The 27,876-nt window shown below is 45.6% G+C and overlaps 1 protein-coding gene across 3 annotated transcripts in view; it reads right to left on the minus strand.

Moving 5' to 3' along the window:
• Positions 1–27,074, minus strand: part of FGFRL1 (fibroblast growth factor receptor like 1) — a 164,790-nt gene extending 137,716 nt beyond the window's left edge. For 2 of the 3 annotated variants that reach the window (XR_008430577.1, XM_053941049.1), the window contains exons 1-2: positions 26,628–27,074; positions 25,462–25,571 (exon numbers count right to left, since the gene is read on the minus strand). Coding sequence is in view for 2 of the 3 variants with exons in the window: in XM_053941049.1 (XP_053797024.1) it covers positions 25,462–25,522 (61 nt within the window). In the remaining variant the exon portion in view is untranslated. The remainder of the gene's footprint in view (positions 1–25,461; positions 25,572–26,627) is intronic. The other variant, XM_053941050.1, reaches the window with a different exon arrangement.
• Between the last annotated feature and the right edge of the window lie 802 nt (positions 27,075–27,876).

Here is a 27,876-nt window from a genome sequence, read left to right on the forward strand (position 1 = left end):
AGGTGTGACCTCCACAGCCAGGAGACAGGGGCTGGAGAGGACAACAGCTGGGCAGGAAATGAGCCAGAGAAAGGCTACGTTGGAAACCACAGCACTCTTAGTGTTTTTGCACAAATAGCGCTTTTTGGAAGATTAAATGAAATAAAAAGTCATTACATGGTTAAATGGCTAATTTCATGGCTACAGTCATAAAGCTGACAGAAGCCAGAGCAGCCATAGGGAGGCCCTGTCCAAGCCTGACAGCATCAACACCCTCTCAAGAATGAGGCTTCACTAAGTAATTCGGTTTGGGCTAATTTAAAATCAATCCTCAGAGCATGTTGCCTGGTCAGCCCAGGAGTTTCAGTATTGAAAGAGTCCAAAAGAAAGACTCAGCCATCTTCTTGCTCATCACGGGGTAGGACTAAAATCCATCCCAGATTTTTGGAAGTCTTCCCTGCTTGCTGTCCCTTCTTAATGCTCCCTGCTTTAAAATCCTGCACACTGAAATCCTTACACAATTTAAAGGTAACCTCCAATTTGAGGAGACTTGTGTGGCTGGTGAATAAGGTCTAAGATGATCCCAACTCCACCTTATCTGGTCAAAACAAGGATGACCCAAGAGGAGAACCTACAGTGGTGGCCTGAAATTGCCATGGGTTTCATCCTACTCCTTCCACTGCCTCAGACAGAGTCTGGGAGTGCAGACTGATTGCATTTCCCCACATACTTCAGTTCACTTCTAGCACAGATTTTGTTCCAGCAGAGAGTCTTCCCAGCATCTCTCCAGCAGTCAGGAAAAACCCTCACAAAAAGGGTATTTTTAGGAGCTGTTTCCTCCTATCAATCTGAAGAGCAAGTGGCATTTCCTATCATTAGCCCAACAAAAATAGAAAGCACAAGGCACCACGGTGTCAGATCTCTCACTTCCATGAAGAATTCAGAGGCCTGGACTCTTCCACACTCAAGCTCGGATTGCAAAGATGAAACCAAGAAACCCCCAACAACCCCACAAAACCATTTGTATGCCCCTATGAACTTGGAGAGATCTAAATTCAAAGCACCATTAAAGCAAAAATCAAACTGACTCCTTCCTCTCCTCACTGTGCAGTCATTCTGATATGGTGAGAAGGAAGATTCAGGTCATCAAATCACCCTAAAATACTTTGTTGCATTAGTTTTCAGCAGTGCAATGAGTCTGATTGGCCCAGTGCAGGCAAACAAGAGTGAGATGGCAGCAGACAGCCAGTAGCAGGAAAGGATGCTGGGAGAGAAGGGCCTCCAAAACAAAACTCAATGGAAAATACCATTTTTATATGAAACAGCCTCTGCTGACAAATAGTTCTTTGTCCCAACACAAAGAGCATGCTTCAGGCATGAGTTGCTAAGACAGAATTTCCCCCATGCACTTCCCTGCTCAAGATATGCTGCAGAAGCCAGTACTGCCTCCATGTGCCCTACCTGCTCTGGGGTTAAGATAAAACATTTCCAGACACGTCCTTACATAAATAAGTTCTCCTTTTCGTGCACTGATCTACTCCACTTTTGCTAAGGCAAGCTCAAAACTTTCCTCTACTCACAGCGAAGTGAGAAGGGCTGCACTGCTGGGACTCAGGCAGAACCACTCTTCTCCTCAAAGCCTCACCTGTGTTAACTGAGGCTCAGAAAACATTTGATAAAATATAATGTAGCTTTGATCAGGCCACAGAAATTGACACCTTAAATTTCAACATGTAAATTAAGTTTTAAGAACTGTGTCTCCCAAAAAAAAGTCTTAAGTGTGGGGGGAAGAAAATCCCAGATTTTTGTCAGTTTTCTTTCATGGGATATGAATGACATCCTAAAAGATTAATTGATAGAATAGAATAAATTGTATTTTAACTCTGAGATCAACTCACTTAATACTGTCAGGATCCTCCATCCAAGATTATCCCAAGAAAACTGGAATCAGGTTTATCAGACATTAATTACCTACATTAAAAAAAAAAATCTCACCTCTTCCTAAAAAAACAGTGATTAAAAATAATTGATAAAGAAGTCATAATGGATGAACACAAATATGCATTCACTCTGCTCCTTACTAACCACAGCTCCTAACTGGAGATAATGGAAGCTGCTTTCAAATGAAATGTCTAAATGGGTCTAGAGCTTGTTTTCTCCAAACTCAGCCAGGCATTACTGCTGCCACAGCCACTTTCAATCAAGCTTTTACTGCAAAGGAAAACAAAGGAAGAAGTTAAATCCATGGGAGATTTCCAATGAATACTTAAAAATCTTTTCACGGGATAGAGTGAGGGAACTCTGTACCAGCAATGACCTCAGGAATCTTGTGAGTTCACTCCATTGCAGGCTGTTCCCTCTCTCCCCTAGATTTTAATTAGCTAATTCAAGGCCTTGTATGGAGGAGGAAAAAGTAGTGCTTAAGCAGCAGAAAGTTCAGCTGAATTTGCTGTGTGCTTGGAATTTAATAGACAAATACCAAGATCCTTTTGGGAACTGTCATTTCCCACAGTTAAAGGTGGACATACAGCCACTTGGAGCCTTTCAAAGGACCAGGGGCACAGAGAGTGTCTCCTTATATCAAGAATATGCTGAGATTTGTGTGCCATCCTGCACCTTCCACGGGGAGAGCTGCTGCCACGCTGTCCCCACAGAAATCTGTGGCTGTGCAGACACACAACACACACCCGAGGCATTCTCCCTGCGTGCCTGTTTCTCCCCCCACAAGCTCTTTTCACCCGCCTGAGGAACAAAGCCAGCAGCTGAAAGATCCAGCAAAAGTGCCTTGTTACGCAGAAGAAAGAGATACTTTAACTCAGCTGTCAATAAGTTTTGCCCATTTACATGTGTACGCAACACTTTGAATAAATTACGTTTCCAGGATTGAACTCCATGACAGTGGCCTAACAAAAGGGGACTTACAGCTCCAGGGGACAGGAGGGGGACGAGGGGGAAACACATTCTGCACAAGACAAAATCCCTTCCAGAACCATGAGGGCAAACTGGGTTGGCATTTTCCCTTGATGAGCACAGCTTTTACATCACTTGCAATCTATTTTCAGACACATTTTCTGCATTTGCATCAAGCACAGTCACTTCCACATATGGTCTCCGTGGGGGTGAGGATGGGATGGTTTTGCTTTTTTAATTACAAACACAGCAAAAGTAAAAACAATGGGGGAACCATAGAGTGTTGCTGATGTCAGGTGGAGCTGTGCCCCTCAGGGGAGCAATTTTACTTAGAGAGTGAAATCTGCTGTTCCAGCTTCTAGCAGAACCAGCAGCCAACAGAAGCATTTACAAGACACTGGCTGGGGTTTGTATCTTATTCTAAATATGCACACACGTGTCCCCAGGTGACTACTCTGAAGAAAATTTACCTGTGGGGAGTGAAAGAGAGGAGGATGCAGTCTGTTACATCACCACTGGGCAGGAAAAGCAGCTTTCTCATGGACCAGTCCTCCTACACCAGGGGAATCACTTCTGCATTTTCCTGAGCAAGACACCCTAAAGAGGAAAAACTCACTGGGGTAAAGTCAGTGGGACTATTACAAGAAAAAGTAGGAAATTATTTCCTGCTTCTTGAGAGAAGACTACCAGATAGAAGAGTCTCACCTCTATCCTTTACTTGCCCAAAGGGAAATAATAATATAGAGAGGTGCTAGAATGGATTTAATCAAACACAGGTTTGTGCCCCCATAAGAGATCCAGCAGATGAAGCCCCCAGCTCTGTGCCAGGCAGGACAGACCAGCCACTCTAATGGTACATGCTGATCCTCACATCCTTCAAATTGTAATGCCATGAAATAAAGCCTGGCTGCATTCCAGGTTTGCACTGGTCACTGACTTTAATAAAAACAAGTGAAGTAAGATAGATCCATGAGGCTGAAACTCGGGCAGGTTCCCCACAAAAACAGCAACTGAAAATATCCCCAGCTGAAAGGCTCCACTGTGCTTTGACAGCAGCAGCTTGGGATGGGCAGCCAGAAAGAGCTAAAGACTACCCGAAACCTCCCTCCTCAAAGGCAGCAAACATGAATTCCTGACTTCCCTGATATGAAAACCAAATACACTGAAAGCAGGAGAAAAGGAAACCACCAGCATCACAGCTTCGTGTTTAATATAAATGGGAACACGCAGAACTTTTCTCCACTGCTTCAAACAAATGAGTGACTCATTCCCTTTGCAGCAGCAACCCTCACAGCCACTGCCAGCCAAAGAAAGAACGTGGAAAAAAGAAAAATCCATGTCAATTAGGTGAGTTCTCTGCCCCCAGAACCCACCAGCGAATGGTGCTTGACAAATGATACAGCAAATTTCTCATAGTCCAAAATACCCTCTCTGCAATTACCACCCGGGGCCAGTAAAAACCACTGCCAGAAGCGTGCCGATTTCCATGCTCTTAATCTTATCTGTGGAAGAGGATCCAGGGCATCAACTTCACTGATGTTTCCAGGAAGAGAAGCCCTAATCAAGCATTTCTGCCCATGAATAACAGACAAGGAATGTCTCCGCTTGGCCAGCAGCAGCCTGTGAAAAATTAAAAAACATTATAAAATCGGCTTTGGAAGCAGGGCGAGCTGACGGGTGATTGCCCTCTTATCTCCACCAGTACAGATGCTGGAAGGGCAAGGCTGACCCACAGACAGCTGTCGCTCTGAGACAGCCTGACCAAATCCACAACAGAATGGGTCTACGATGCTGGGTGGCCATCACACAAAACGGAGTTCTCTGCTGACAGGTGTTTGGTTTTTTGTCTTTAACAGAGTTGTAATAATCACTGATTTTCTTAAAGCTTCAGCTGCTGTGCAGTGCAGACGTTACAGTCAAAAAACACCCATGTTATTGGCAGAACTCTGAAAATGCACCAGAAACAATCAATTGGTCAGGTATGAACCTGAGACTAACCAGACCCAGACTGGGGACTGGCCCTTTAGCTCTGGATGGCACCAAATGGGCCAGATTGACTTTTACTAGAGAATACCCCTGAAAAAGAAATGCAAATGTTAACAAGTCCTTTTTCATGCCAGCTGGGTCTGCTCATTCCCAACCAAACCCCCTGATCCCGCATGCTTAGCAGAGAGTACTGCATCTGCCAGGAGTAATTGCTGATGCTGGAGTGCCTGCTCCTCAGCAAGTAAAGGCACTTCCAAGAGCACATGGGCACACAGGTTTTGCCATGGCACTTTCTTAGAGATCTGACAACACACAGCAAAGGGTCAACAGCTCTCTCTGGAAGGCTGTGTTGATATCTGCTGCATGATAACGCACCCTGAAGTCAAAGGAACTTACTTATTTTCTAGGCTCGTTATCAGTTGTTATTGTAAGTAAAGCAGTACTATGTCAAATGCCCCTTCGTTCTGACCTTCCCATGGGCAGGACCCACTAAGATCTCACGGAATGTGAAATAATCATTAATACACTCTCTGGCAGTGCTAATAAATCATACAGCTCAACGTCTTTTAACAAAGCCATAAAACTCTACCAAAGACATCAATAAACTGCACACTCGAGAACCATTCCACCCCCAGCCTCTTCCCTCACATTCCAGAAATGCAGAAAAGCAGCAGTGACGTTGGCTCCATCCTCTAATCCCCAAATCCCTCAATTACACCAAGGGAGCTGAAGATAACAGAGATTTAAAGACCTAAAAGGAAGCTTCTTTCAGAGGTAGAAGTAAGGTGTTATATCAACAATGCTGGGTAATGGATTCACTTACTATGACACTTTTGCCTGTGCAGACAGACAGGCAACACAGTGTCTACAGACATTATGCCTCCCATTCAGAGAGGAGTTTGGTGGTACCTGAGCCTTCTGCAATGAGCTGAATCTCATGCCATAAGGAAAAGTTTTGCCTGTGTAAGGAAATGGGCTGGCTCACATACTAATCCTTCTGACTCTCACTGAAGCCTGAGGGTAAATTCACATATATTGGCTTTAAATTAGCCTTTCCTTTTCCACTTCGAAGAAGCCATTCCTGATTGACACCAGAACATGCTCAAAACCAGACCCCATCAGCCCTCCTTCACCTCTAACTTCAGACACAGAGCAGAGGCACCTGAGGGGTCCCTCATCTCTCTTTACAGGAGGAAAACGTGCTTTTAGGGCATGAAGCATCTCAATCTCATGCAGGTAAAGAGTGGGACAAATAAATCCTGTTCTGCAGCATAGCAGGGGCTGGATGAGCTTTTCTCTCTCCCATTGTCAAAGGGACCATCAGGGCTCTGCACACTGCACTTTCTGTTGGTGGCTTTTCCCAGGTGCTGCCACGATTGGATGCCCCCTTTCGTGACAGTGGGACTCCAGGCCATGGTGTCCATCTTTTCCAGTTCACATGAAGCAGGAGCTGCTCTATCAGCCCTGTATCAGGCCATGGTGAAGGCCACCAAGTCCTCTGCATGCGTCACCAGCCTTGTCAGCAAGGGCAGGATTTGCAGCACTAATCCAGAGAGGAAAGTTTTGCTTCTAGCTCCTGATCCACCACCCACAACTCCTCCTTCTGGATCCAGCTACAGTCCCTCTGCTAGGACTCTAAGAGAAAAAAAGTTGTTTTCAGGGTCACTGTGAAATTATGTTGTTTTCAGCAAGCAGAACTGCCTGAACTTAATTTACTGTACATCCTGTCTGTACTTCACAATGAAAACACCACACAAGGTTGGAGGTCAGACCTCTGAGCCCCTCCTGCTTGTGATGCTAATTCCTGCATGGTGATGAGAAAGCCCCAAGGGCTATCAATCCTTCCCACTCTGGGGTATAAACTGATCACCAGGAGGAAGGAAAACTACCTCTTCCCTTAAATACATATAGTGTTACATACATAGGAGCAAGGAACCTGTGTGTGAAGCTTCCAGACACAGCTGCTCTGCAGACAGTGACCAAAACATTTCATAGGAATACATACCATAGGAATGTCCTTGGATGTTTAACTGCAGTGTGTCCTCAGGCACACCTGGCAGGGAAGAGCTGGGGGCTCTGGGTAAGAGTGACTGAGGACATTAAGCAGCTATGGAGTGAGATAGAGCCTATCCAGCTCTAAAAACCCACTGGGGGGAAAAAAAAGCTCAGTGGGGACTTGCCTGTGATTTTAACCTCTAGGCTTTAATTACTGGCACTGCATGCAGATATGCATGAGCTATATATGACTATGGCAGCATCACCATTAGCTATCCCAGGAACTTAAACACGGCCAGGACTCAGCTCTAGGGTGCAGCTAAATTGCCGTGTCAAACTCCCATTACAGTGTGCAGAGAGATGGTCAATACTGGCTCAATGCCCTACATACCAACACCCCCATCAGCTCTGAGGGCAGCTCAGACACCAACACGTAAATGACTTTATCCATGAGCTGAACACTTCTGATGGTGCCTTGGCTTCAGGTTGCAGGGCAGCATTCCCATGCCTGGTGGGCTGAGACCCATGGAGAGGACAAAGGGGTCCCCTGGGAGCTCCCTGCCCACCCACAGACTCAATGCACCAGCACAGCTGGATCAGAAAATCATCTGCAGACCTGCAGATGGATTGGGATTAGTTCTACCTGAGCAGGAGCACAGGGAAGGAGCCAAGCCCATGGGTTCCTCTGTACTGTCCTGATGCTCCTTGCAGCAGAAGGCAGCATGAGAGGGGAGGCAGCGAGGGGAGCCCTGTGGGCAGGCAGGAGTTTTCAGAAACGTTTTTTCATTCTCACTAAATCCTCTACCCAAACCTTTCCTTTTTGCTAAAAGTCTTTGCAAACACTAGCAAAACCTTTCCCGTTAATCTTTCTCCATCTTGCTAAAACAACACAGACTGTCTGTCTCCAGGGAAGGCTGTCACAGGATATGGGGGAGGAATCTATCATTTGTAATGTACGGAAATATAACTTACATATATCAAAGGCATTTGCTGAAAAAAAAAAAAAAAAAAAAAAAAAAAAACCCAAAAAAAAGCAAATACACAGCAGAGACTGGGAGACCAAACCCTCATTGCCTTCAAGCTACTGTGCTTAGCAATCATGTGAGCAACAGCCTGAGCAAACCCAATTAATTTCATTAGTAGATTGCACAGATTAGCAATTGTGTTCCAGTGGTAAATCCCACAAGGAGCCCCTCTTGCTTACACTTCTGTACAGCTCCTCATTTCTTACCTGAATATGTAAAGGCACCTATCTAAATCCCTTCCATTTCTTTACTGCCAGGTATGCAGTCCTGGCTTCCAACAGCACCTTCCAACCAGGATCTGTCAAGATCTCTGCAAATTTTAGTTCTGAAAACTCTCCAGTATCCATGTCAGGAATATAAGCAAAAACCTTGACCCTGAGGCACTGAGTGGCTCAATAGAGCTGTTTACAGATAGTCTAGAAAACAACTGAACTGTCTGTAGGACACTATTTCTGATGGGCTTCACTGTAGCCACCAGCCATGCCAGGGCTTCTGCACCCTCCAACACCCCTGGCTTGATCCAGATTTAACATTCAAAGGGTTCAGATTCAAATATGAGACCCTTTGCATGATAACAACCCAAAAGAGGGCCATCTAAGCAAAAAGAAATACCTCAGTCTGGAAACTGAAAAATGTTGTATGACCTACAGTAAGAGTGAAAATTATTCTTTCAGTTTTATGAGCAGTTATATCTCAAGTAAAAATGCCTGATGAAGAAGTATATAGTCAAAGTTGCATGAGATTCTAGTAATGTTTGTTTAAAGCCAGAGATGTCACTTCAAAATGAGGTCTGTGAAGCTGGAAAAATAAAAACAAAACAAACAAACAAGCCAGTGAGGACAGAGGGGTAGTGAAAGCTTTATCCTAGTTTTTTAGTACTGTATCTACTAAAGAAACATGTTCTGCTGGTTAAAATAAGAAAAGCAAGATTCTACTGATATTGACTGGATTTCAATATTTCTAAAAACACAAGCACTTCATAAATACACTGAAATATTCTGTCATCGCCAGACAGAACATGCCAGTTTTCTATAAATATAGACATCTGGCAGTGGTTTCTTCTACTGCCATAGATTTCTGGTGTGAAAAATGCTATTTTGTAAGCAAATGCATGTTGGAAATTAATTTCATATGCGATAGGTTACATTAAAGAGCAAGAAAGCTTTGCTGGGCAGAAGCACATAACAAAACCAGTGCTCCCAACCAGTGCTCCTGAGCCTCTCTTTGAGGTTGCCTTCACAATACTGTAGGTATAAAATACGTTCCTCCAAGTAGTGCTGTGAAGCTTAATTAAAGCATGCCCACAAATTGCATTGAAATTTGAAAAAGGGCACTTAGTTTGGCATTGTAATTCCAGCCAGGGTGAAACAGCACTGACAAAATTATGAATATTAAATATCAGCAAGTAAGAGCTTGCTTGGTACAAACCATCTGAGTAGTACCATGAGCAACAGCCAGGTATATAAAATCCAGTGCTATAGGGCTATGCCACGACTTTTAGTCTTTCCTTCTTTTTTTTTTTTTTTTAATAGGATTTCCAGCCATATCTATGTCCTAATCTGACCCATGGTACAACCATCCACAGAGTTGCATCAGACAGAGGGCAAGATATTAGGAAGAAATTCTTTCTTGTGAGGATAGTGAAGCACTGGAACAGGTTGCCACATCTCTGGAAATGTTCAAGGTCAAGTTGAGGGGGCAACCTAGAGGAAAGTGCCCCTGCCTGCAGCAGGGGGTTGGAACAAGGTGATTTTTTAAGGAGTCTTCCAACCCAAACCAGTCTAAGATTCTATGATTCTACAAAACTGGGGACACACAGGGTCATTACAAAGAGGTGAGGATGGGGGGAACACCTCACTTCATTAAGGGCTCACCTGGGCTAAAAATGGACCCCAATATCTCACTCTAAGGGTGACAGAAGACATCTCTGTGTAAGGGCATGGGCTATGTTTTCTATCCACATGTGCTTTGCTCTATAAACTCTCTATCACAAAGTTATTAGCATCAGCAGATAGATCAATTTCTGACTGGAAAATTTTCCCTTCTGGTTAACATAAGCCAAGTGTAAACACTCCCTCAGAGGTTAACAAAAGCCAGCAGCCCAAACAGGGACAACTCTGCAAGAAAAGGGGAGTGGGAGTCAGGGGGAAGTGGAAAAGACAATTAATCACAGGTTTTCATACACCTTAACACATTCCTGCCAGTGATCAGGCATTTAGAGTGACTCTGTATTGCTCCTCACCCCCTTTAAACCCTGTTTGGGGGAAAATTTTCCAAGAGGAGACATCACAACAGATCCCAGAGCCACCCTTGGCATCCAGCCCCCACAGTCCACCTTCCCCACTCCCTTCAGTAAACACCACTAATTCCCCAGCTCCATCAGACCTTTTTTTTTTTCTTCCAAATCAGCCTAAAAGCATTTTGGTACAAAAGACAAAAAGAAAAGCAGGGAGGACCCACTAAACCCAGAGTCTCCAGACAGCTCTCAGCATCTGTCAAATGCTTGCTAAAAAATCCAAATAAAGACAAACCCAAGCAGTCTTGATACCTTGTGTTATCTTTGCAGGCTGGCTGCTGCCTTATCAGCTCTGACAGAACCCAGCATTTAAGAAAAATTCAGTAGTCTTTGGGTGGAAGTGAGTTCCTAAAAAAAACATGCAGCCGAATTGCTGGAAGTTGGTACAAGAGGAGAGGGTGAGTGGGTAAGAGACGGTCTGAAAGGCCCCACTATCGTCTTGCTGTTCCCTCTCAGGAAATACACTGCCATGTAAGATTTTAAATTATTTATTCCATAATTCACTCCTCACGTTTCACATCCACTGCACAGGCCAAGAGTTACAAGGGTGAACAATGGCTCGAAATGCTGCTTGTTCACATTAGGAACAAGAATGGAATGGAATTAGGATAGAATCCAGGCAAAGCCACCAGCTCTTCATACCAGGCTTTCAAGCTCATCAGAAATGGACAAAGATCTTCTGACCACAACTGATGCTGGTCTTAAGTGCCACTGCCCTGATGGGGAAGACAAAGATGTTTTGTCCTCATCATCATTTATAAAAAAGATGCTCTCTTTTTGGATAAAGTCTCTGTGGAAGGATTTGGATGTTAAGGAGCACTTCTTTCATGAAAAGTAAAAGTTCTGTTTGCTCTCACACATACCTCACCGTGCACGGTGCGTTTTGGCAGCCCCCTCACACAGGGGTTGGACTTTTCCTATGCAAAGGTGTGAAGGTCCTGCTCTTGAAAAAGTTATAAAGTAGTTATAAAACACCTTTGCTTGACGTTAATTGATGGGTAGAACGAGTTAGCAAGAGAAGAGCTGTCTTAAGGCCCAGGGCTGCTTTTCAGAGTCTCATTTGTAATGTGACAGAGGGAACAGCTGGGGGAAGGAATCAGCCTCCTGTCAACCCCAGAGGGAAGGACAGACAGACACACATTCCTTGGGGAGCTGCTCTGGCATTATAAGCCCCTCTGACAGAGGGTGAGTGGATTTCTACCTCTGACCTGACCCTTTCTCCCCCAGAGAGTCCTCACAAGTCTTCCTAAACAGCTAGCAAAACCTGAAGTGACACAGCTGGGCTCCCAAAATGACCCTTTTTCTTTATTTTATTTTAAGTTTTTGCCCAAGATAACACTGCAGAGGAGGCAGAGGAACAAAGCAAAGGGAACTGCAAGAGTGGAAGGGCCTCAGTGAGTATTTCTTTAACTACAAGAAATCTCCAGGTGTTTGAAGTATGCACCTAAACACTTGGAAAAATGGTGTCTGAGAAGAGAGACTTCTCTAGTTGCAAAAGTGCATTGAAATCCTTGGGTTTGGACCTCCCCTTGTGGGCCTCCAGTGTTGTGCTACATGGCTTTCAGTGGATCCAAACTGGGATGAATTCAAATAGATGTGTCATACACTATTTTCCGTGTTTTATTTGACTTTAATTACTTCTTAGCAGCACTGCTGTTTGAAAAATCTTTCTCAATTGAGGGTGTTGGTTCTGCCTAGGGCTGCTTGGCCCTTTTCCACTGAAATGCCCTCTCAACAACTACCAGAAGCCTTTGCAAGGAAAATAAAATCTTTCTGAAGATGTTTTTTTCTGTGATTGTTTGAAAATTTGCCTCTCTCAACTCTCTTTCCTTCTCCCAGATTTTAAGTTGGTCATTCTTCCCACCTTTCTAGAAGGTGGAAACCCATGGTGGGCTCCAGCAGGATGTGAAGCAACACTTGGGAGCAGTCAGACCTTGTTGGTAGCATAGATGACACTTTGATAATGGCAAGGATGATAATAACAGTAATAATGCCTGAATAATGTGTGGGGTTTTTTTTCATTCCAGGACTTTTGATGGTTGTTTCCATAAAAAAATAAGCATGGTGTAATGCCATCTCTCCCTGAAGTCAATGGTGCCTTGTGCCCAGCAGAGAGGGGACAACTGCACTTGCAGCTCACACACATGAACCACGGTGGGTGTTCAGTGCAAGGCTCCAGCCTGTGCATGAACAAATGCTTGCATCTGTTTCACCTTGGGCACTGAAACAGGGTTTGGGGACAAAGTTATTGGCCTGGTGGGTCTGTATTGTAGCAGCAGCAGGAAACCCTTATCAGGGCAACACCTGCTTTGCACAGGGTGCAAAGGTACCTCACCATTCTGAGGGGTACACAGTAAATGAAACTCAGCTGACCAACGGGTCTGGTTTTGGAGAGGCCCTTTGTCAGAGTAAAACAAAGCCTCTATCCAAAGAGCTGCTGCATTTAACACTGTAGCTGTCTGTTCTTCATTCTGAGTTTGACAGCCCTTACCACAATGACAGAGCTTTGGTGCAATGAGGACTTCCAGGCACTAACCCCAGTCTAAAATAATAATAATAATAATAATAATAATAATAATAATAATAATAATAATAATATCACACCAGCTATAATAACAACTTTGCCTAATGCTGTGTTCATCGTACCAACCAAAACCTCTGCTCACTTGCTGACCTGGTCTCTGAGAGCAATGTGAAATATCTCAGATATTGCAGTCCTCCTCAAACTCTACCTTAATATCTATCTTGTAAATACCCTCCAACACATGCCACAGACAGAAGGTCAGTTTGAACATTGTGTTAATTACAGTAGAAAACCTGTTCAATTAATTTGTAGTATTTTTCATCGCCTTCAGACAAGTTATTGGTTTGCAGTTTGGGATTGTCTTGCACTTTATAGTATCTGCCTTACCCTTGCAGATGTAAAAGGGAGCGCACCTGTAAGTACACAAAGAAAAATATCCAACTCAAAATGCCATTAAAATTCATTCAGTGTTATTCCTTACTGCTGTTATTTCAGTTAGTGTCTCATAATTAAGCTGTTCCCTTTTTTTCTTTCAAACACTTGTCTCAGTGAAAGTCTGATGATGTTTTTCCTTCTGGAGAAAGAAATCCCAGAGATGTATTTTCAACCTCCCAGCTCAGTATTTCCCAGATATTTTGAATCAGGCAGGGACTGTTGCCAAGATTCACATTTTCCCCAGATCACCACACACCCTCACACTCTCAGTTTAAAGCCATCACAGATGCAGGGATGGACCCTGGAGTGGTTCTTACTGCCCTGTTCCTGTTGTCCTTCTTGCAGTCCATGAGCCAGCATGGGAACCTACACTTGTCCCTCTTGCATTGTCCAAGAGGGACACATTGTCCAAGTATGAGAAGGTTTGGCAGATTTTAAAGCATATTTAAGAAAAAAATTTTTTTTTTTCTTTCAGTAGGTAGCATGATTGAGTACCAGGTTCTGCTTTTCACACCTGTACCTGAGCTTAGTCTTCCGAGGCCGAGTAAGCCCAGGAGCCTTCATATAGATACTGATACATACACCAGGATCTTTCCCACTTTCCAAAAAAGTGGATCAAGAGGCAAAAGCCACAGCTTCTCCAGGGTGCTGGGTCATGTGTCAGAAGGTTAGACATGTGTCAATCACCCCTGGACAGAACTCCTGCACTGGTCAACATAAACAGACCCTTCCAGAAATCCCCTAAAAGCATTGTTGGTGCAGCCCTGCAGCATTACCTGTTTAGCCTGCTGGCTCTCATATTCTCCCTGGAAAAATATTTTCACCCACAGGGAGAATTTTGGCCAAGTTGTTTTCTCTGCCTTATTTTTGCAACCTGCTAAAGCAGTGTCAGTAGTCAGAAGTTTTGCAGAGACAAAGCCAAGCTTGAGAAACTTCTGGGTGACATCCCACATTCACCTTGGCTCCAGAGTGGATACACACACTATGCCTGGACCAGAGGGAAATACCTGGTCACCAGAAGCACTGGTCGCAGCCACCTTTGCTGCTCACTGTGCTTCTTATGGAGCAGCTCCTTCCTTGCAGCAGGCAATGCCATAGGCAGGCCAGTAAATGCTGGCAGAATTAACTTGCAGTTCTTCATTTCCCCAAAATGATCCTTCTGCCTCAGGAGACAAACGCAGAGACAGAGGATGGAAGGTACCACCCATTTCCCTATAAAGTACTCCCAATTTCAAGGTATCATTGAGACAAACAGAAAATTGTCATGATGCAGAGTGTGAAGGATGCAATCTCCCAGTGCAGAATGTCCAGCAATACGCCACCCCTGAGCTGAACCAAGAGCCAAACATGACTTTTCAGTCTTCACATTCACTGCCCCCAGGCTATGTTACATTTTGCCCTGTGGACCTTGATGCATTTGAGATTCCCAAAGAGTCATTTTATAAATGTTCCCATAAATATCCAGTCCTTCAAAGCCATAAGCCTTCCTGCCATAAGTGGGAACAGAAGAAAGGACTTGCTGCCTGTAAGGACATTGCGATATTCCACAAGCTCAGCCCATGCTCCTCTAAGAATTTAAACCATCACATCTTTTTCCAAGTTGGCTTCCTGCCCAAGTTTCCTCCCCAAAACATCCAAAGCAAGGTCAAAAGAGCTCTCCCCCTGGCACAAGGGAGTTACCAGGCTGGGAGCAAAGGAGGACAAGGACAGGCCAGTGATGGGGTCAAGTTCAGTCATCTTCAGCTGCCATGAAGTCACACCTGAGAAGGATTTACTGCCAGGATCTGAGTGGCTGCAGTCAGGAAAAGGAAGAGGGGTCCTATTTGTGCATCTAATGACCCAACTTAGCAGGACAGAAACCAAGTGCTTGACCTTTCTCAACATCATGTGAAGCAAATGCTCCATATGACACGGCTCCAGCATTATCTACCAGGCACAGGTGCATGACTGCAATTAGAAATGACTGGCATTTCACACATAACAGCACCTTTCAACCCAACTCAGCCCATCCAAAACCACTCTGAGACTCCATTACCATTTTCTTCCCACCCAGCCTTCCCAGCTCCCTTGCCAGCTCGAGCAGCACCAAATAATTCCCCATGAAGTCTCACAGCTGTTATTTGAAAATTAAATTGGAAGTCACGACACCTCGCTGCACACTGGTAGATCTTACACTTGGCATTTGGTTTATCCCAACACCATTCCTCACCCCCACCACTAAACCAACTTCCGTGGAGAACAATGCTGCCCGTTTGTGTCCACAACAGATTTATACCCCCCTTTCCAGCAGCTCACAACACCCACACCTTCAAGGGGCAGTAGTTGCTTGAAGTAAAGGGTTCCTTCTGGTTTCTGGAAAGAAAAGGCTGCCCTCTATAATCAGGGTATTGTTCTCCCTAAATGGAGCCAGACTCTGTAAACACGCTCCTCTGCACAGCGCTGGGAGGGTGAATGCCAGCGTGTGTATACATACATGCAGGGAATGTGTCTCGTTCTAAACAACAGTGAATTATGTTAATTCATTTCCTCTGCCTAAACAGTGCTAATAAGCTTCGGGAAGGGAGGAGGGAAAAGTAAACAAGAGTCCATTACAAAAAGGTGAGGGGGAGACGTAACCAAATAACTCCACCAAATGCCTCCTCAGGGGAAGGACATTCACGTTACAGCTCAGATGGGCTCCACACAGCCCTCCCTCCGTCCTGCTGGAGGTGCAAATGTAACAGCAACAATTTCTTTCTTTTCTTTCCAAAGGTTTCAGCCTGTTTTCACGAGTTCAATCTTGTAAAATGGGAAATGAGCCCCCACCAGTGCCCTGATCCACAGCGACTGCATCCCTGGGGGCTTTGCACTTAATGTGATGTGAGTGCTCTGGTGACCAAGCCAACATGAATAGTCAGAGCCTATTTGTGATTTTCTAACAGGAAAATAATTTCACTAAGCAAACTGCCATGCTTTGACTCAAAACCCTGATTAGCACAGTTTGAAAACAGGGCAGCATACTGTTCTGGGAATTAACTTGCTTGACCCCTAGTCTATAATGGCACTCAAATAATCTGTGAGTCAGACCAAGTTGAAAACTCTTGGAAGACCACACTGAAAGAATTTACTGGATTTATTGGATTTTCTAAGATAAAAGAAAAATAAGCTTGGAACTCCACTTAGTCTGTGGCCTTCAGAAAGACAAGCTTTTTCTCCTGACAGTATCTAGAAGAGGAAGACTGCCTATGCTGAGCAGCACTTTTTGGGTCTATTTTTAATGTACTGGAAACTCTCAATAAATAATCATAATTATTATAAATGTGCAGGTCTATCGCTATGATTACTTTTGAGTAGCAGTAGCTTTCTTCTTTGGTATTGGTGGTAAAGTAAGGGACACATTCCTAACCCTGTGAATCTACAATCCTCCTCCAAACAGCAATACTCAAGGGGAGGAGAGCCCTGAATTTAACTTCAATTTAAATATCCAGAGGCTACTTTACCAATTACATACAAGGACTACTAGTCTGATGTTTCCAATGAACTTCCAAGGACAAAAATAAACCTGTGTAAATCACCATCACAAAATACTGCTTGAAATCCTCCAAATCCTTTGGCCTACTCCTGTTTGAGCAGGCACGAGATCAGGAAAAGCTTTCTGCCTTAGGAATACAAGCAGGACTTTGCTCTGGTCTAGATAAAACACTGACCCATCCCCACCTTATGGCTTCTGCAGCTCCTGAGCAAAATGCTCTCACCAGCCTTTACTACTTCTTTGCATCCCAGAAACAATAGCTGTGTGCTCAGAGCAAACACCTTCAGAGAGCAAATCCAGCAATTAGCAATCAACTGTCCAAAGCCACTTCCCTGCATATGCAAATATCTCCCTAACAGGTTTATGACTCCTTGTCAATCAAACAAAGCAAAGTAAACACCTGCTCACTGTCCTGGCCATGACTAAGTTGAAAGTTTCACTCTCATTAGCCCTTAATGAAATTAGCCCTGGCAATACTGCATTTCTGATTGGTTGGGAATAGCAGGGAGGAGGAAAGATACTCATCAGCTCTGATCTGTTATTCTAGTTTTATATTAACTATTGCAGATCACGATGAACCCTCCCATGGTGTGGTGCCACCCTGCACAGAACTGAAACTCAGCCTGGTCTTATGAGGCTCCAGTTTCTGCTCTCTGGTAGGATTATATATTTAAATCCTACTCACACCTACTCGGCCACAACTCACTGAATCTAAAGGGACTATCACCTTTGTAATCCAACCCTGAACATTTAAATATGAAATGACTTATCAGAGCATGGAGCCTGATCTCCACATGCTGGAGGAGCTGTCAACTCCTCCCCAGTTTTTCCATTTCAAACTGCCCAAAAATACATTAAACACTTCCCAGTATTACTCATCTGGATAAAGAGACACTGGTATTGCCAGCAAAATGTTGTGTTAGTCTGCAGAAGAACAGGGAAGATTTAGATTCACCCACAAAGTGAGCAAGGTGGCTCACAGCTCCCTCTCTCTGAAGGGTATCCACACCCTGCAGGAGTTAGAGCCACCAGTTTAATACTGACTGGTCAATGACAAACAAGCACCCTCCCTCCCTCCCTCCCTCCCTTCCTTCCTTCCTTCCTTCCCTTCCTTCCTCCCTCCCTTCCTCCCTCCCTTCCTCCCTTCCTCCTTCCTCCCTTCCTTCCTTCCTCCCTTCCTTCCACAGAGTCTGAAGTATCCCTGGGGAGATATTCCACAGTGTTCAGAGGTTCCTCCTGTTACTCATTAACCCTTCCATCCTTGACACGCAGTTCATACACCTGTAGCTCATCTGGCACTTGCCATTGCTTAACCAGCAGTTACAGATGTGTTACAGATCTGTGTTAAGAGATCTGAGAACAACCACCAAGAAAAACAACTTCCTCTGTTACTCCAACTCACACAAATCTGTTAGAGAGGCAGGAGAAGGGAAAGAAACCTGCTCACAGTGCTCCAGCATCTGCAGCTGCCTAACTCCAATACTTTGGCTTGTGCAGCTTTGAGAGACTGGTGAGTCTGAACAGCTTTCCCTTTTCCCTTCTTTGTGGTTGATTTGGCCTTGCCCCATTCATTTCTGTCTAGAACAAAGGGGATTAAAATCCATACAAAGCAATAGTAAAACACAGCACAACAAAAGCACCCCTTTTACATTACAAGGTTTTACTCAGAGTCACATATTGTCAGAAGCCAATTAGGTCTCACACCTGTATGTGGGGGCACCTGGGAGGACACAAAAGATGAGAGAATTACAGCACAGACTTGGAAAAGCTGCATTCCAACATCCCCTTCAAAGTCACACACTGCCTGCTCAAGATCCTCTCCCAGGCACCAGCAGGCCTCAAGAGCAGGGGTACATTAATTAATCCGGACTAAATTTTATCTTGGAGGTTGGCTAACGCATTTCCCACCATGTTCCTCTCCAGCTTTTTCTCTCTCCCAGTATCCTGGGCAGAACTAACAAGCCCAAACATACCAGAAATGTTGTGCCAGTCCACATTAATACCTAACTCTCAAGGTTATCAGTTCAGGGGGTATGTGGAGCAAACCTAGCAAGGAGAATACGAATTTTTTTAAATGCCTATTGCACAAATTAGGTCCACATTTCCCTATTTGTCTGCTGTTCCTGTGTGTTTATCTGACAGGCACAAATATTGACAGCTCCTAAAATACCCACCCAAGTCAATGCCACCCAAGTGGCATCTAGGGTATGACACCTCTTGCATTACTCACTGGACAGGATACCCAAGACCCTGTGAATCTCTCATGAAATAAATTTACCACATATAGAAGAAATTATTTGGTGTCCCATCAAGCTGGAAACCACTTGTAGAGAAGCTGAGCATAGAGGTGCAGCCATCCTGAGAAACATTAACCTGCTCCAAGGAGCCTCTGTTCCCAATTTACATTTTTCTTCTTTTCTTAGTGAAGCTCAAAGTAAGTTTGAACACTTAATGGAAGAAGTAGCCTGGAGTTATTGGCTGAATTTCCATGTGAAAATTGGAGTGGTTGGGATGAAATAACCATGTCAGGTTCCTTGCAGCACTGCAGGACGCTGTGTTTTTGCTGTGATACAAAGGGGACACTGAGTAATCAGAGCAACCAACCAAACTCCACACAGCCCAGGAAGTCTTGTGGGGGGGGAACCAGAGATGGGAATGGATTCAGCAACAAACAGCATACACTCACTTATTAAATAACACTCAGGCAAGTCTTGAGCCCATCCAGACCCAGAACACTGTCCCCAGGATGGCTCTCTGTTTTTGGGGATAAACCTCTCTGTGGCAACCCAAAGTTTAAGCAGTGAATTTCCAAATTGTTTTCAGTCCTGGCAGTGCACACTCCACCCATCAGCCAGAGCTGGCAGTCAGGAGCAGCAAAATGTGCTTTTCTAGAATAAGAAATGTGAGTCCAAGCCATGCAGTCAAGCAGCAAGTGGCGCACTTAGCCCACATCCCCTCTGCTGTCACACATTAGGAGGGTATCACAGATAATCTGAGTAAGTCACCCTTCAGGGATGGATCCAAAGCCTATGGGAGTGAGTAGGAGACACAGCAACAACACTCTCAGGCTCTGAATCAGGTCCTAACCTGTCACAACTGGCATGGGCTGCATCTGCTTATCTCATACGACATCAGAGAGCACAATCAGATTAATCAAGCTTCCTTTTGGAAATATTTTTCTTTTACCATAGTACCACAGTTGCTATGACAGAGCAGCAGACTGAACAGACTTGCATCAGACAGAGGTGTTTGCAACTTCTGCATTCACACTGGCTCCACTCTCAAAAAGTCCCTTATATGACCAAAAATGTTTCACCTTGTTGCAAAAGATTAGAACAGGTAAACACAGCTAAATAGGTATGGGGGCTTTATTACCAGAGAAAGCTCAAAGTAAAGGCTGATTACAGAGAAAAAGATAAGGAATAGAAATCCAAATTAAACGTTCCAAACAGTATCAAATGCATTTTAGCTTGAGCAGACACCAGAAAATACAGGAAGAGGTCAGATGAAAGACAAATTACTTGAAACAAGACAAAATGAGGAGGGTAATGAAAGAAATGTGAGAAAAGAGCATTTCCACCAACTCCTGTAATGCTGGGATACATTTGCACAGATCCTTTTGGCAGCTTGGTTTTACGAGTCACTGCAGACACAAATAGAAGCTTCACATCTTAGGAAAATCAGCTGCACAAGTTCAAATCTCACTGAATAAATAAAGCTATGACTAAAGGTTGTTGGGTTTCTTTTAATTCAACCTAGGGGCAAGAGGATCTCTGCATTGTTATTTTCCTCCTTCAGTGGAAATTTTTATCTCTTCCAGTAATTAATCCAAAAATGCACAGGCAGACTCTACTGCACTCACACAATTCCATGACGAGTGTTCTGTGCCCAGATGTGTCAGTGTCACTTATGGTGAGGCAGACATCCAAAAAGGAATTATCAGAGAGGATATTGGAAAAGATCAGCTCTATCAGCCAATTCATGTCAAATGAAAAACTTCAGCTTTAGGTAAATTGGCACCAATGGCACCAAATCTTGAAGAGGGAGTTCCTTTTTCAATTTCAAATGATATTTTTTCCCTGAAAAAAGCACTTTCCTGTAATATCTCAAGCACCACATCATGGCATATGAAAGTTGCTTCTGTGGCTAAGACTCAGGCTTTGGAGTCCAGCCTTTGCTGTGTGCAAGTTCATCCCAGAAAAGAGACATTTGGATTTGCTGCTTGTGTCTTTTAATGAAGGTCAAAGAAACATATGGACTTGGAAAACAGAGTTATAAAAACTTTAGGGAAAATCTACATGTATTTGAGCAATTTGCTGAGTTTTGTAATATTCCTAATTAAAAACAAATAAAATCAACCCTAATTTTCCAGTATGACGCACACCGAATTTTATGTTTAAACTCAGCCACAATTTAAAGCGGCCGACAGCCTCAGAAGAAGGGAGGAACCAGCGTTTAAAAAAATAACCAGGATTTTCTTAGATCGTCATGTTGACTCTCGTCTAGGTACAAGTCATGCTGACAGATTATTCATGAGCAAGTTCTCCAAGAGCAGGATCCAAAAAATGCCCCAAACTTCTCCAGAAGATGTGCTGTGACTTCAATAAAATCTGAATCAGGCTGTTAGATCTGAACAGCGAGAAATTACCTAATCGTTCTATCTGGTAACAACCCCTCAACAAGAATAAAGGCGTAATACAGAAGCCAATAACCATCTCTGTCACATTACCATTATTTCTATTTTCTGTGCTTACTGAAGGACTCTTAGAAACCCTAAAGTTCACTCTTACAAACCCCAAAGTTACAGAATGGGAATCCTGTTCATCAGAACAAAGAACTCAACTTCCAAGAAATTAAAAAAATGCCTCTAGCATCCTATTCCCTTTTCTTCAATATTAAGAGAAACCAAAATGGCACATATCATTATTTCTGCATGAATTTTTTCTGCACTGAATTTTGACATGGCCCAATCAGCAAATTCTCTGTAAAGCAGACACCAAGCAGGTTTGCAAGCCAAGGTCGCACAGAGAAGTGCCAGAACAGAAAGCAATTAAGGTCCCGTTCTTCCCCTCCCTACGCAATGCACCGAAAATGAAATCAACATCCAAACTAATTAGTTTCCAGCAGAATATCAGTTTACTTGCTAACAGGAGGGTGGTTACTGCTCTTACCAAAAACTTCTAAACATACCATGCAAAATCTTGCTTAAGCCATGGGACCAAGCCAGGCACATCCCAATGTTACCATATACGGTCACCAACGCGAATATGATGGCAACTTGACAGATTTGGAACAAATATTGCGTTGTCGGTCACTGAGATAATATAGGCAGGAAAATATCAGATTATATTACCTGTGTCCAGCTGGAGGTGTGGCGTGGCAGGAGCTACATTGCTGCAGGACACAGTCACTAAAGGTTAGCGACCCAGGATGGCATTAATTCCTGCAGAGGAGGGCCAGGGCAGGACACTGAAGACTTTTATGCTGAAGACTTGTATGGGGTTGCTTGGACAGAGCAAGAATGGAATAACACGAGGGATGACCTGGACCTGCGCTGTTATCCCAGGTTCAGAGCAGACATTATCTATTGAGGCTGGGAACCAGGCTGAAGCTGCCAGGCTAAAGCCCCACGCCTTGGCTGTCAGCTGGAAGGCATAGTCCCTCACAGGCATAGTCCCTGACCACAGCAGTCAGATTTTGTTCTCAAGAGTGTGTTTTGAGCACACAGGCATTCTAGTCTTCAGCCACAAGGGAAAGAAGGAGCTTGGATATCTACCAAAATAGCTCCCGAGGAAGACTTTTTTGGTACAGGCTCCCTTCAGGAGATCCTTAGCCTGGAATAAGATTGGCCACTGAGAATTATTCCAGACTAAGTTTTTTGGAAGGGTTATTCCAGTGCATTTGCAGGTGTACACAAGCCCTTAGTCAAAGTCTTTCAACCCCAAAAGCATTGGTTCAAACACAGCCAGAACTACCTCACCCGTGATACCTTCAAACACAGACAGTTCTACCACCTGTACCTCTAAAATCAGACCTGCTCTCTATTTTCCCTGGATACTTCAGAGGTATTGCCTCTTTCTTAAGAGTTTATCTTGGTTTGCTAAGATATTCCCCTCTTTACAATGTCTTCTACATCAGTGATGAGGTACATTGGTGGACAGAGCCAGCAGGCACAGATCCGACCCTGGAAAAACGCCCCTTTTTGCTGGGGGGTGGAAAAAAAAAACCCTGCCAGCTAAACCCAACCAGTCATTCCTGCAGGGCCCTTTGCCTTAAAAGGTGTCACCTAAATAAAGATGTAAAAATAATACAACGTAACATTTAATGCAAGATTGCAGCTGAGCATTCAACTGTCAGGAAATATCAAAGCTGGAGCGCGTGGGCAACTTAACTCTGCCCCCTTGTGCAGATGCACCACGGCACAGCCCTTCCCCAAGCACAGGCTCAGCATTCGGTCAGCTTCAAATTAACACCCTAATTACAGCATAACCTACTTTTGCCTAAAATGAGTAGAAAAGAAGGACCATCACTTTCCCAGAGAACCTCCTCAGCCACCTTCCTCACTTGATCGCCAGCCAGCAAGCACTTATTAAACTTCTGATGCCTCAGATCAGGAGGTGCTGGCACACTTCAGGCCTCACACGCCTGATCTGCAATCAGGACACAGATATTAAATACTGCTTGACCAAAACAAAGAGCCCTTCTTCCTCCAGAGAAGAGCCTCGCGACCTCAGGCTGAGATTTGGCTGAAGGGCTGCCTATAAAACCTGAGCGACTGTAGCAGGTAACGTTTACACATCTCCAGTGGCCAAAGCCCTTGTATGAGGCATTCAGAAAAACTCTGCAGGCACATGAAAAACCTGGCACATTTTTCCAAGAACCTGAAATTATCCCAATGTAAACACCTAACAATTGGAGATATCTGTCAGCACAAAGTTTCAAAGTTCTGGGAAGTGTCTCATCTCTGCTCACAAGTTTGATCTTCCATCTACCTCCTTCACAACCAAAAATGTTCTCCTTCTTAAGGAGGTCTAAAGCAGGACTTAAATGTCAGAACTGTGTCTGTGTTTTCACAGCAATGACTCCTTTTTTTTCTCTGCTTCCCCTCTCTTAAATCAGCAAATGAATGAATGGCATTTTTCATGCGTTTGGCCCTGGCTTTTAACCTCTATTTCTTGATAACTTTAAATAACTAGAACCATCTCTCCATACACTTACAGGGCTTTTTCAGCTCTGAAAAGTGTTCAAATAATCCAATTACCAATATGATCCTAAGTAAGTTTTAAATAAAAGATCTTTCCACAAGAAAAATAATGATGTCCTGAAATTACTACTGTTAATTTTGTGTCTCTTCTTCACATGACAACAGCCCACAGTGTTTCACTTTCCAGGGGCAATAAGTGTGAGAGCAAGACAGTTGCAAACCAAATTTAAACAGGGTCAGCCAGGAAAGCAGACGATACTCAGCTCACATCAGAGACAAGAATCTTTTTGTCTTCTCCTGCCCACTTCAGATCTTTTCCGGAACTCCACCAACTTCTCAGGTCCATTGCAATAATATACATCCATGAAGTCATCTTAATTCACACACTGCTGCCCATCGCCCACAACTTAAACTGAGTCTCCATTGTAAGCCTTGCCTGGAATTCAGACTTGAAGGAATTACAGCCTATATACTGTTTTCTTTTTCATTCAGCTTCCAGCCAAATCATTTTATAGTGCTTTTGCCTCCATAAAATATTTTCTTGAGAGCCAATGCCAAAAAGAAGAAGAAAAAAAAAAAAAAACAGTGCACTAAACCAAACTTGAGTTTTCAGAGTAATTCTTCCCTTCTCCTTCCCCACCCTCACCCCCAAGATTTATTTTTGGCAAGTTACAGCCCAAGTGAAGGGCAAGTTTAAACCTTTTAATTCGCAAGTTCTTCACACTGGATGACTTCAAGGTCTTACAACAATTCACAAAACTCTGAGACTGTTGGTAATTGCAGTTGGAGCAATCTGCATCCTAAAGTTGTACCCCTATTCTCCTGGAACAATGCAGCCCCTACTTTGTGACCAGAGGCACGGGAGCTGAAATCCTGGATTCCCAATCAGGCTTTCTAAGGACAGCACCCACCAAGGTACAACACAGGCAAAAGCGCAGGAAGCGCCACCGCTCCTTGCACTCTGATCCCAGAGATTTGCTAAAAGCACCTTGCCATAAAGAAACTTCTTTTTTTCCTACCCCCATCATTCCCAGGTCAACGTATTTCAATTTGCCTCTGGAAGGGTAACCTGTTTATTGAAATCTGATCAACTGCTGGAGCCTCAGCGCTAAAATACGCTCTCGCTGTTGGGAACTGTCATTCGTCTGTCACCGGGGAAGTTAATGGATGTGCTTGTTTAGTTTGTAAGTGGGAATACACAGGGCAGTGGCTGGAGGGATTACAGGAAGGGAGAGGTATTTCTGATCCACAGAGGAATGCAGTTGCTTTTCTTCAAAATTGTCTGTGTATTTTTACACAGGCACAAGAAAAGCCCCTGGAAGTTCACCTGTGCCTAACAGACCTCAGCAAAGCCACAGTGACCGCACTCCATCCCAAATGACAGTCCCATACCACACAGGTAAGGAGGCACCGCATGTGGGCACGAGCCTGCACCTCTGTGGAGATAAAAAATGTGCAGGGGACAAGTCCCTGCTGACAGCAACTTCCCTGGGGGGTCCCTCCAGGGGCACTGAGTGCATTTGCAGAGCACGAGCCCACGGAGCAGAGGGAAAGGACAGAGTCACAGGGTGATCACACCAAGCGCAGTTCCCTTACCTCTCGCCGAATCCGAAAATGCAATTATCCCTGCGAAAAGGAGCGCCAGCTGCAATTCCATTTTGAAAACCAGACCCCGCCGTATCGCACAGGCTACTGTCCTCTCAGACCTGGAGGCAGGAAAAAGGAGAGCAAAATAGTTACTGGGGGGAAAAAATCCTGAGCTACCCTCAACTTTGCAGAGTTTTAAATCCTATTGAGAAGATTGGCAAGAAGAAACAGCAAATGAAAGAGCAACGTACTTGTAATTCATTCCTTGGTGCTCAGTGAGCAAAACTTTGCCCTCCTCTCTGCTTTAGCCTGATATAAATCAAGAACCCACTGAGGCCAGTAAGCTCCTCTAAGTTTACAGTTAATGCATAATTCTTTAGTATCCTGTACAGAACCAGTCTGGAAGGCAAACAAAACGCTAGCAAGTGGCCATAAAACAAGATTTCAGGTTAACAATTTGCGGAGGAACTTGGTGGAAGGGGGTGGAGGAATGTTACCTCTCCCATCAGCAGCCCAGAAAACTTTGTGTTGCTGCTCCAGTGCCCCTCAGCCAGGCTCCGCTCTGGGTACGCGCCTTCCTCCACTCCGAGACTTCTCTGTACAGCACTGATTCCTCCTTTCCTCTTCTTCCCCCCTCCCCGCCACCCCCGGCACGCTCTCCCCACCAACAGCCCCACTTGTTTCCGTGGGCTCCAGAGGTGCGTCCCAAAGCGCAACCGCACTTAATTACCCAGATTTTTGAAGATGCCTTCGCTGTGATACGCACACCCGGGGAAGATCAGGTTTACATTAATTACACTCTATTCTCCTCCTAAAACTCTCACTCTCTAAACACTGTCTGGATTCCTCACCCTTGTAAACTCCCCGGTTTAAACACCCCGTGCCCCCAGGACACACAACAACCCGCGTACAGCATCCAGCAAAGCAAACCCGGCCGCTCCGCCGTTCGCTCCGCCGTTCGCGGCGGGCAGCGGCAGCGGGGGGCGGCGGGGCTCCCCCGGGCGCAGCGCGGTAACGGGATATTCGCCGCCGGGAACCGGGGTCGCGGAAGGGAGGGACGCGCGGGGGGACACCCGGCGCGATGCCACCTGGTGCTGCGCCGGCGGCTCCCAGCTGTGCGCTACGCGGCCCCGGCGGGGTGTCCCGGCCCGGGTGGCGGCGCGGGGGACACTTACCTTGGCTGCTGCCGGGCTCTAACACCGCGCGCTGGAGCCCATCCCCGCCGCTCGCCGCCTCATGCCCTTCGCGGCCACGGCGCCCGGCGGGCGCTCCGCCGCCGGCCTCTACCTCATCCCCCCCTCCCCGGGGTGGCGGGGGCTGCCTGGGGGTGCCCTCCCCACGGAGCGGCTCTGCCCCTTCACCGGCTTTTTAACAACCTCCCCCCTTTCGCCCCCGCGGGCGATTTTTTTCCACTCGAGAGTCACGGGCGAGGAGGTCAGGGAAAGGGGGAAACCTTGTAAATTATTTTTTTCCTGCTTTCCGGGCCGGGCTGAGCGTGTGTGTGCGGGGAGGGACAGCGGGGACCTGCCACAGCCTCCGGGGCTCCGCGCCGCGGGATGCCCGGTGATGCCGTCCGGCGGCTCGCCCAGCCGGAATCCCGTTTAAGGAGCGAGGGGAGGAGGGGAAAGGGGCTGGGGAAGGGGAGGGGAGGGGGGGGGAGAGCCGGGGAGAGAGAAACCGGCGATAAAGCAACTTTCCCTGCAGGGCTTTGTGGCGGTGGGGGCCGAGCCGCCGCGGAGGGCGGTGCGAGGCCGCCCCGCTCCAAACTTCGCACCAATCCCCGGGAGCCCCCGGCAGCCCCCGCCCTCCGCCGGCCCCGCTCCCCTTAACCCTTTGCGGGCGGCAGCGGCGGCTGCGGAGCGCCCGGTGCGCCGGGAGCGGGGAGGGCGACCCGCAGCCCCCGCCGCGCTCCGGTCCCGCTGCAGCCGCCGCTCCCGAGCCCGGCACCACCGGTGCCGACCTCGCCGTGCCGCAGAGCGTTCCCCTCCCCGCACCCCCGTAAGCCCAGCGGCGGTGGAGACCTCCGACCCCGCAGCCTCGCCGCACCCCAGAGCCCGTCCCGGCCAAAGCACCCCTCTGCCCGGGCCAGGAGAGAGCCCCGGCCGTGGGAACCCACCGCGCAGGCAGCCGGGGAGGGACGGGGGGCGGCTACCCCGTTTTGATCTCTCGGCTTGGATGCAAATGATGCCAGAAAGAAGCTGGCCTGAACTAAACTAAACCAAGTGGAAAATAAACTGTGGAGATGTCAGTTCCTTATATTAACTGTTACAATTATTTATTATTTACTTTCAAACATGACTCGGCTGATGCATCCGCTCTTACAGCAAATCACTCTTCATACAGGATCAAAACCGACCTGGCAGAATTCACCAAACAGACTAAACAAACGGCAAGAAAAATACTGCCTCAATGGCTAAACTTTTT

This window comes from Vidua chalybeata, chromosome 4 (assembly GCF_026979565.1).
Source record: "Vidua chalybeata isolate OUT-0048 chromosome 4, bVidCha1 merged haplotype, whole genome shotgun sequence".
NCBI lineage: Eukaryota > Metazoa > Chordata > Aves > Passeriformes > Viduidae > Vidua > Vidua chalybeata.